Raw genomic sequence first — 10,400 nt, forward strand, 5'->3', positions numbered from 1 at the left:
TGCTTTCCTTGTCTGCGCTTTTGATGTAAATATGCAGGAAATCATTGCAAAACCCAATGTCACGGGCTTTACCCCAATGTTTTCCTCGAAGAGTTTTATACTTGTGGGTATTATATTTAGGTCTTTAATACATTTTGAGTCCATTTTTGCATAGAGGAAAGTGATTTTGTGATGGAAACCTAGAACTGCATGAAAGAAACATAACTCTGAGGGTAATTTTTTTCAAAATAGTCATTGTTTATCTGCAGTTTGTTCTCACGGTGGGATCTGAAGAAGCTAAATTCACAGAAATAGAGTAGAATGGAGATGCAGGGCTGGGGGTGGGGAAATGGGGAGATGTTGGTCAAGGATACAAACTTTCAGCTACAAGATGAACAATTCCTGGGGATGTATTGGACAGCGTGATGACTACAATTAACAGGATTGTATTATATACATGAAAGTTGTTATGGTTATACATCATTCATATTATAATCATAACAATGGTAATTACAGGAGAGGATGAAAGTGTTAATGAACCTTATTGTGGTAATCACTTCACTATATAAGTATATCAAATATGCACATTGCATACCTTACGCTTGCATGCATTCTGTTTAAAAAATATCTCTATAAAACTGGAAATAAAATAATTGTTTACATCTAAGTAATTATTAATGTTCTCTAAAGTTTGTCAAATTGATAGATGTAAGATATATGAACGTAATAATACCCAATGGCGAGAGATGTGTCTTAAATGTTGAATTTTTTATTATTCATGAGTAGATATAGCCTGGCTGGTGTGGCTCAGGAGTTGAGTGTCAACCTGTAAGCCAGGAGATTACAGTTTGATTCCCAGTCAGGCTACTTGCCTGGGTTACCTGCTTCATCCCCAGTAGAAAATATGGAGGAGGCATCCAATCAATGATTCTTTTCATCACTGATATTTCTATCGCCCTCTCTCCCTCAAACTTCCTCTCAGAAATCAATAAAAATATTTTTTAAATAAGAAGAGATATAAATACCAACTGAAGGATAATTACAAGGAATAAACAATATCCCTTATTTGCAACAGCTTCAACAATAGAAAGAGGAGATGGAGATGTCATTGGACTGAAGAAATTCCCACAAAGACTGCAGAGTAAAATCAATGGTCATGTGACACCATATAAACATTCTCATTTATGATTAAATGCTGGGATGTGTTATGACAATAATTCTGAGGTTGGCGTCTATGCACAGGGAGAAGAGAGCTGCTCCTAACTCTACTGCGTATCAGCACCTACAGATGGGAGACCAGAAGCTCAGGTGGTGACCAGGTAACTCCTGGGCAAGGGGAGGATAAGGTGCCAACTTCAGTCCCTCTCTGGGCTGAAAATGGAGAGAGAGGAGCAGGCGGTGGGGGGATGACTGGGCAGAACCAACAGAGAGAAAGAAAGAGGGGGAAAGAGGGGAACAAGTAAAATGGGAGAAGCCCAGGCAGGAAGAAGGGGCCGTCAGTGGGTGTGTATTATTGTTTATTTCTGTATCTTAGGATGTTTTGAGCCATTAAACAGGTTGGAAGCCAAGGAGACTCAGGGCCTCCCAGGGCAGCCCATTCTCAGAGACAGCAAAGAATTTCAGATGCAAACCAACCCAACCTGAGCCCATATTCCCAGCCTCCCCACCTGCCCCGAATCACCCAGGACCTGGGACCAGACACATGCAGACCACGCCCACAGGCCCATCCCCCAGACTGACACACACCAGCTGGTCCTGAAGGGCTCACCCTGCCCTGCCTTGCGTTTCCCATGGGAACCCAATCAAGGCCTTCGCTAGGCGGCCCTGCACCTGCATCTGCTTCCTGAGGAAATCCGGGGCTTCCCGGGCACAGCGGCCCCTCCTCTCAGGAGGTGAAAGGAGGAAAAGTCTTCTCTCCATGGCACTGACTCCCCTTGGCGTCACTCAGTCACTTCCACACACTGAGACCCCAGGGGCACATTTGAGCAGGTGAGTCAAGAGCTTCCAGGGAGAAGGTGATGTTGACGTCCCAGGACGGTCCCTCTCGCCTGGTGTCCACACCTCCGTCCCATCCTGAGAGGAAGGAGGATCCATCAGGAGCTCTGCCTCCTTTTCCGGGGGCCTCCACACCTGCGGGGCCCACACAGGTGTCAGCTCAGAGGCTCGGCCTCTTTCGCTCTAACTCCAGGCAGAGCCGGACAGCGCGGCCCCACTTGCACCTCAGGGCCAATCCCTGACCTTCCCCGGGAGAGACAGGCCTGCTCACCTGGTGTAGTAGAGCCAGGTGAGGACGTAGGTGAGGAGGAAGCCAGCCCCCATGAGGGCCCCTCTGATCAGGGTGAGGACCAGGGGCCAGGAGCCCTGCTGCTCCTCGGTCACACATCTGCTGGAGTGCGGGCTGCCTGGGGACGCGGGAGACGGGTGACGTGTTGTCCAGGTGTCAGTCCACCCACAGCCCAACACCTGACCAGGCAGCCCCCCACACCTGTCCTGCACCTCACTCTGCACAGAGAGGCTGAAGGAGACGTGCTGGGAGCCCAGCGGGTGCTGAGCCCCCCAGGTGAGCTCCCTTCCGCCTCCAGCCCCACATGGGGCAGCTCCAGGAGCCCTGGTGCTGAGGGCTGGAGGGGCTCAGGGCTTGTTCCCCCAGCACCAGGTCAGGTGACACCACCCACTCCCAGGACTCAGTCTCCCCTCTTCCCACCTCCTCCCAGAACCCACTGTCGGTTCTGTTCAGGCAGGAGAGGCAGGCCCTGTCCTAGCAATCCCCCCTGTCCCCACGCAGCCCCCTCCCCAGCCCCACCCTCTCTCTGACCCACTCCTGTCTCCGTGGCCTCTGTGCCCAGCAGGCCCTGACCTGGCAGCAGCAGGACAGAGACACTCTGGGCCCCGTGCACATTCCAGGCCTCGCAGCTGAGTCTGAGGTCAGGGCTGAGCCCCTGGCTGATGCTCAGGGAGCTGTTGGTCCAGGGCCCCTCTGAGCTGGAGGTGACCACGTGGGACGCGTTGCCATGGTTCCCCTCCAGCAGCCCCGCCCCCAGCCGCCAGTGCAGGGAGGGGGCCGGCTGGGCCCTGGAGGAGCAGCTGCAGTGCAGTCCCTGGTCCTCCCAGGAGCAGGAGGGTCCCAGCAGCTGCGGGGGGGTCAGTGGGGAGCGAGGAGTAGGGTCAGCGCTGCCTCTAAACTCCCCAGAACCCAGCTGTCCTGCCCCCCGGGGTCTCCCCACTCACAGGCCACGGAGAGGCTGAGAGAGACGCTGTGGGAGCCCAGCGGGTGCCGAGCTTGGCAGGTGAACTCTCCTTCCTGTGCAGGCTCCACGCGAGGCAGCTCCAGGATCGCGGTGCTGGAGAGGGGGGTGGCGTTCAGGCCTGGGGACCCCCGGAACCAGCTCAGCTCGGCAGGGGGGTTGCTGTCAGCCTCACAGCGCAGCCTTAGGGCCTCTCCCTCCAGGATGGAAAGGGATGTGTTTTGCAGATTCTTAAAGGCTTGGGGGAGAATGGTGAGAGAGAGAGAGAGATGTGTGTGGAACACAGGTCAGGCACCCACCCACCAGAGGTGAGGGACTGGGGTGATGACTTTCATCCCTGCCCTTCCCATGTCTCATCCCATTCAAACTCCCGCTCCCCCCTCTGCCCCACCAGGGCCCCAGGTCAGGTCCCAGCCCAGAGAGGAGGGGTTCTTTCCTACCTGTGTCGTTTCTGAAGGAGACGCCTATGGTGAGGTTCCCTGGGGCATCTGGGAGAGAAAGACCGGGCCCCCCTTCAGATGGAAGTCACCCCAATCCCAAAGAGGGGCGGTGGGAACACTCCCCACCTACACGCACATCCATGCCCGGGTGTTCTCAGGTTAGCTCAGCCTCGAGCACACACACACACACACACACACACACACAGGCCACTCCACTCTTCCCACAGACCCAAAAACCCCTCCAACAATCACAGGACACATTGAGCCGGATGGTTCTCTGTGTGGCCACCCAAGATCCTTGGAGTTTCACCTGACAGGTGAGGCTGGTGCCATGGTCCCGGGGCCTCGGGGTGAAGGTGAGCACCGAGGAGCGGAGGGTCTGGGGGTTCAGCGAGTCCACAGCGGCTCCCGCCCAGGAGAAGGTGAGAGGTCGTCCCCCTTCGCAGGCCCCTGGCAGGCTGCAGGCCAGCTCTGTGGGCGGCCGGACTCCAGGGGCTCCCGTACACGGATGTGGGGTCTCTCTGTCAGGGCTGCAGGGGAGAAAGGCAGGTGCCTGGGCTCCGGGGGTGGGGACTCAGAGCGGGACCCTGAGAGAGGCCCTGCCTCGGGCTGAGCTCACCCAGGGCCCACGGCCTGGACAGGGAGTGTCCAGTGTCCTGTTCCTGCTCAAAGACGGGTCCCCTGTCCCTGGGTCCTCTCCTGGGCCCCTGCCGTACCTGCCACCTGCATATCCAGCATCTTATATTTGTAACTATATCCTTGGAAGTTATAACCTTGTACTTTTCCTTGGTGATTATATTCAGGATATCCTATCTCCACTCGGAAGAAGTAAGGCCCTGAGTCACTCCTCCTGGCGTCTCTGATTTGCAGGGAACAATTGTTGGTCGTGGGGTCTGCGAGGAGGAAGCGGCCTTTGGTCTCTGTCTTCACTGCTTTATCTGGATTGTTTGAGGCCACAAGAGCATGACGGTTAGTGTGCGCCCCGTTCTGGTACCAGTAGGTGTAGACTTTGGTAAGGGAATACCACGAACTCCATGGGTAGAAGGAACAGGGCACCTGGGCACACAGACCCTCCTGCACCGTCACCGATTCCTGCACTCGGAGCTCATAGTCTTGCGGCTGCTGCACGGACCCTGGGGGAGAGAGGACACAGAGGCTCAGATGCAGCCTGAGCCCCTCTCCCACATTTTAACCCCCCCTCCTTCCGCCACTCACCCCCCCACAGCAGGGACAGCAGCAGCAGGGGCACCATGTCTGCCTCTGGCAGGGCAGAGCAGGTCCAAGTCACTGTGTTAGGGAGGGAAGTGCCCAGCTCTGGGGTGGGGCCTAGGACACCCCAACAGGAAGCCCTGGGGGAGAGACTGTGGGCAGGCTGGAAGGGGAACTTGGCCTCCACAGGAGTTGGGGGGGTGGTGGTTGAGAAATCTTCCTGTCTGCCCTCCCCTCTGCCCCCATGACCCTGCAGGCAAATTTACTGAGACCCCTGGAAGTTGACTGGCTTGTCCAGAAAGTGACCCCCTTACAGAGGATGTGTAAGTGGGGAGGGAGGTCGCCCAGGGGCCAGCACACTCAGAGCTGGTCCTGATGACTCTGGGGGACCTGACCTCCAGCGGAAACGGTTCAACATTCTGGAAAACGATCATTTTAATATTTTTTAGGCCAAGTGGGAGCAAAAGAGAGAGGAACTTAGACCCAAGTCCAGTGGAGGGTGGAACCCAAGGGCAGAGCTGAGTGCTAAAGGCCTTTCTTTGCTCTGAGGGCTTCTTGGGGACATGAGACGCACCTGTGTTGGCTTCGAGGCTCTGAGGGTCGGTGGGACAGTGAGGGCGCACAAGCACCATCGGAAATGGACGCCCCATTTGGCGGGACCTCAGCACAGCAGCAATGTTGCTTCCTGAAAGTGCATGAAAATCCACCTTCCTGGCCCCTCATTGCTGGGTCCCTTTTCAGAGCCCCACCCAGGCTGATGGGAAGTGCTCCCTTTCTGCTCCATCTGTGTCCCAACCCGGGCATCACAAACCCTGACATTCCATTCCCGCTGCTGGAGCACATAGTGGGGCTTCTGTGTATATCGCTGTCCCTTGACTGATGGAATCTCAAAGAAGGAACCAGTGAGCGCGGGGGGATGTCAAAGGCCTTCAGGATAACATCACAGTCAGCTAGGGATGTAGGAGGCTTCCCTGGCGGGATAGGGGGTGAGCTCAGCAAGCACCACACCTAACACAGCAGCACCGGGTCCGAGTCCAGCAAGGCAAGCACAATAAGTAAAAGCTATGGAAATTCCAAAGAAAATAAAGCTGCCTTTCCCTATCAAGGATTGTGTCTATATAGGAAAATCCACACGTACATACAGATACATGTAGGGGCTTGAGAAGAGAGTCAGCAAGGTTTCTAGAGACAAAATCAAATAGCAAAACTCAAATGCATCCGTATAGCACAGTGACCAACGAAACACAGGATGGTATAAAAGATGTCACGGTCACATCAACATTTACGATGTTCCTGGAATATTCAGAGATGCATGTTACAGAGTAGGAAAATTTTTAGGCCTGCTTTATTACCCAGCCACCTCAGCAGCTTGACAGCCTGTGCAAAGTTTCTATGAACTGAGCTCCCACACCTGAGCAACGGCCCACAAAAAACAAACAGATCAACACTCCTGGGCAACAGGCCCATAAAGCACAGACAGATCAAAATTAAGAACAGTCCTGACCTTTACGTTACCAAGAAATGAATAACAGGAGGACGATGAATAGCTTGGCTAAAAACTACACAATTAGCTTTTGTAACTTGGCTTTGCTTGCTATGGGAACCTAAACACGGATGTAGTGGTCCCCTTTAAATACTGGACTCTGCAGATGGTCGGGGCTGCTTCTCTCTTGGGCTTCCCGAGTGGAGGAGCGGCCACTGGCCAGTTAATAAAGGCTCTCTACATTTCAATCAGTCTGGAGTTCTGGTCATTCTGTCACTCAAGCTCCACACCATGCACATCACAAAAATATACTATGCACTTCTTCAGTGGAGGAAATCATACATCTGTCTGGGAGGACATTACAGGTGGAAATAGATAGCCCTGTCCGGATGGCTCTGTTGGTGGAAGCATCCTCCCTACAGCACATTGGTTGCAGGTTCAATTCCAGGTCAGGACACATCCCTCGTTTCCATACCAGCTCAGAGCAAGTATGGGAGGCAACCGATTTATGTTTCTCTCTCACATCTCTCTCTCTCTCTCTCTCTCTCTCTCTCTCTCTCTCTCTCTCTCTCCAAGCCACAAGGTATAGACAGAAATGCAGAAGAGGAAATTTCCCCATAACCTCTGCCAGGAAAGATGGGCCTCAGGGACAGAGAAAGGGCCAGGCTGACTCACCTCAGAGCACAAGGCCCATCCTAAAGCAACCCACAGGAAAGAACTGGGGGAAGGAAGCAACCATTTTCACATTCAAGAGGGGCCACAGAATCCATCCCAGAGAGAGAGAACTCTGTGAGAGGGAGGGAGGGAGAGAGAGAGAGAGAGAGAGAGAGAGAGAGAGAGAGAGAGAGAGAGAGAGATTTACAAATAAACTAATGACGAAACTTTTGTGGAGGGGAGACTCACATGACATAAAATTTCTAATGCTAGTTTTGGGTGTGTGACCTTCGGAGCTGCTAATCACTACACTTCCCCCATCACTTTCTGTACCGCGGGCCTACTATGCGCCTTCTCCATACCTTCCTTGTCCGTGTAGGAATCAGATTTGGGATTTTGACTATTAATGCCCTGATGCACCGAGCAAAACTCCTACTGAGCTAAGGAGTTCTTTTATGGTTCTTTAGGATTACTGATGTTGAGTCTCTTTTAATGACTTTGTTGGCCATTTGTACATCATCTTTGGAGAACTGTCTAGTCAAGGTTTAGGCCATTCTCCAATTGTGTTATTTTGGTTTCTTATGTTGTCTTGTATGAGTTTGTAATGTCTCTCTCTTCTCTTTTCTTTATTCTTTGTTTGTTTGTTTTATTAATCCACACCCAAAGATATATTTTTCATTGTATTTAGAGAGAATGGAAGAGAGAGAGGGAGAGAGAGACTTCCAGCCTCCAGGTCTTGGAGCAATAAATTCCTGCTATTTATAAACTTTCAGCCTATAATCTTCTGATAAAATATCTGGAAAAATCTAAGACATTTGACCTTTTTTTCAAATATATTGTTATTGATTTCAGAGAGGAAGGGAGGAGGAGAGGGAAATGGAAACATCAGTGATAAGAGAGAATCACTGATCTGCCTCCACCTGCGGGCCCCACAGTCAGGATGGATCCTGCAACCACGAATGGAATGGTGATCTCATGATTCATAGGTTGACACTCAACCACTGAGCCAGGCCAGCTGGCCATGACCTTTTTTAATGCTATTATCCATCAATGGATATTTAGATTGCTGTCTGACACCTTTTGACTAATGTGAATAATGCTGCTATAGATATGGAGTGCAGTTATATTTTTGAGGTCCTGCTTTCACATCTTTTGGATATACACTGAGTACCCAGATTATTATGACCACTCCATCAGTACAATGAAGTGAATTAGTTATGCTAATAATAATAATAATATTAAAACCTTGAGAATATTTGCTTAGGAAGTTTTCAATATTCAGTATTTTTGGAAGTCTCAATGAAGTACTGATGGGGTGGTCATAATAATCTCACAGGTCATAATAATCTGGCCACTCAGTGTATAACCTCAAGAGGGGATGTTACATGTCATGGTAATTCTATTTTTAATTTTTGGAGGAACTGCCATATTGTTTCCACAGCCAATACACCCTCTTACAATCCCACCAAATGTGCCTAACGGTTTCCATTTTGGAACATGCTCACCAGCGCTGATTATTTTCTGTGGTTTCAATTCACAGTGGCCATCCTACAGGGTGTGAGGTGATCTCTCATTATAGTTTTTTTTTAATATTTTATTGATTTTTTTTTTTTTTACAGAGAGGAAGGGAGAGGAATAGAGAGTTAGAAACATCAATGAGAGAGAAACATCGATCAGCTGCCTCCTGCACATCCCCCACTGGGGATGTGCCCACAACCAAGGTACATGCCCTTGACCGGAATCAAACCCGGGACCCTTCAGTCCGCAGGCCGATGCTCTATCCACTGAGCCGAACCGGTGCTGGCTCATTATAGTTTTGATTTACGCATTCCTTGGTTGATTATGGTATGTGCCCCGACCAGGATGGAACCGGCAAACTGGGTGTATCAGGAAGTCACCCACCAACTGAGCTACCCAGCCAGGGCTTTCATTTGTAGTTCTTTCATTTTACTGATGTCGCGTCTCTCTTCATGATTTTGTTGGCCATCATCTTTGGAGAAATATCTATGCAAGGTTTTAGCCATTTCTTCAATTGTGTTATTTGACTTTCTTATGTTTTCATGTGTGAGTGTGTAATATGTTTTGGATATTAACTCCTGCACACATACAGTTTCTCCCCCATCCTGTAGGCAGCCTCTGGAGTCTGGTAAGAGTGTCCTTTTGTGCTCAGGTTTTGAAGTTGGTACAGTCCCACTTGTCTATGTTTGCTTTCCTTGTCTGTGACTTTGATGTAAATATGCAGGAAATCATTGCAAAACCCAACGTCACGGGCTTTCCCCCCTATGTTTCCCTCTAATAGTTTTATAGTTGTCTGTATTAAATTTAGGTCTTTAATATATTTTGAGTTAACTTCTGTATAGAGGAAAGTGATTCTCTGATGGAAACCTAGAACTGCATGGAAGAAACAAAACTGTGAGGGGTATTTTTCAAAATAGTCATTGTTTTCCTGCAGTGTGTTCTCACAGTGGGGCCCAAAGATGCTGAACTCACAAAAAGAGAGGAGAACAGTGATGCAGGGGCTGGGGGTGGGGAAATGGGGAGATGTTGGTCAAGGGTAACTTTCAGCTACAAGATGAACAATTCCTGGGGATGTAATGGACAGCATGATGACTATAATTAACAGGATTGTATTCTATCCCTGAAAGTTGTTATGGTTATACATCATTTGTATTATAATCATAACAAGGATAATTATGAGAGTATGGAAGTGTTACGCTTGCATGCATTCTGTTTAAAAAATTATCGCCCTGACCAGTTTGGCTCAGTGGCTAGAGTGTTGGCCTGTGGACTGAAGAGTCCCAGGTTCGATTCCGGTCAAAGGCATGTACTTTGGTTGTGGGCACATCCTCAGTGGGGGGTGTGCAGGAGGCAGCTGATCAATGTTTCTCTCACATCAATGTTTCTAACTCTCTATCCCTCTCCCTTCCTCTCTGTAAAAAATCAATAAAATATATTTTTTAAAAAATATCTCAATAAATCTGGGAAAAAAATAATTGTTTACATCCAAGTAATTATGAATGTTCTATAAAGTTAATCAAATTGATAGATGTAAGATAATTGAACAAATAATACAAAATGGTGAGAGGAAGTGTCTTAAATATTGCATTTTTTTATTATTCATGAATAGATATAGCCTGGCCCATGTGGCTCAGAAGTTGAGTGTCGACCTATGAACCAAGAGGTCACAGTTCGATTCCTAGTCAGGCGACATGCCTGGGTTACGGGCTTCAACCCCAGTAGGGGACATGGAGGTGGCATCCAATCAATGATTCTCTCTCATCATTGATTTCTCTCTCTCTCTCTCTCTCTCCCTCCCTCTCTCTCTCTCTCTCCCTCTCCTTTCCTCTCAAAAATGAATAAAAATATTTCAAAAAATAAGACGAGATATAA

General features: G+C 49.6%; 1 protein-coding gene across 1 annotated transcript; it reads right to left on the reverse strand.

Moving 5' to 3' along the window:
- Positions 1-1,480: 1,480 nt before the first annotated feature.
- On the reverse strand, positions 1,481-6,642 carry LOC308530365 (sialic acid-binding Ig-like lectin 14). The gene is made up of 5 exons (XM_081106961.1): positions 3,975-6,642; positions 3,665-3,712; positions 3,208-3,320; positions 2,246-2,381; positions 1,481-2,052 (listed from the first exon to the last, which is right to left on the reverse strand). Exons 1-5 carry the CDS (start codon positions 3,995-3,997, stop codon positions 1,974-1,976), a joined length of 399 nt encoding a protein of 132 aa, XP_080963087.1. The 5' UTR covers positions 3,998-6,642; the 3' UTR covers positions 1,481-1,973.
- Between the last annotated feature and the right edge of the window lie 3,758 nt (positions 6,643-10,400).

This window comes from Myotis nattereri (genome assembly GCF_964212035.1).
Source record: "Myotis nattereri genome assembly, chromosome: 15".
NCBI lineage: Eukaryota > Metazoa > Chordata > Mammalia > Chiroptera > Vespertilionidae > Myotis > Myotis nattereri.

What these genes read in the sequence shown, in the direction of transcription:
- LOC308530365 (XM_081106961.1), bottom strand. Translation starts at nt 3,997, where the DNA reads ATGGCACCAGCCTCACCTGTCAG. An exon ending in GCACCAGCCTCACCTGTCAG is followed by an intron (nt 3,713 to 3,974) that starts GTGAAACTCCAA and finishes TTTCTCTCCCAG; the next exon opens with ATGCCCCAGGGAACCTCACC. An exon ending in ACCTGGCTCTACTACACCAG is followed by an intron (nt 2,053 to 2,245) that starts GTGAGCAGGCCT and finishes CCTTCCTCTCAG; the next exon opens with GATGGGACGGAGGTGTGGAC.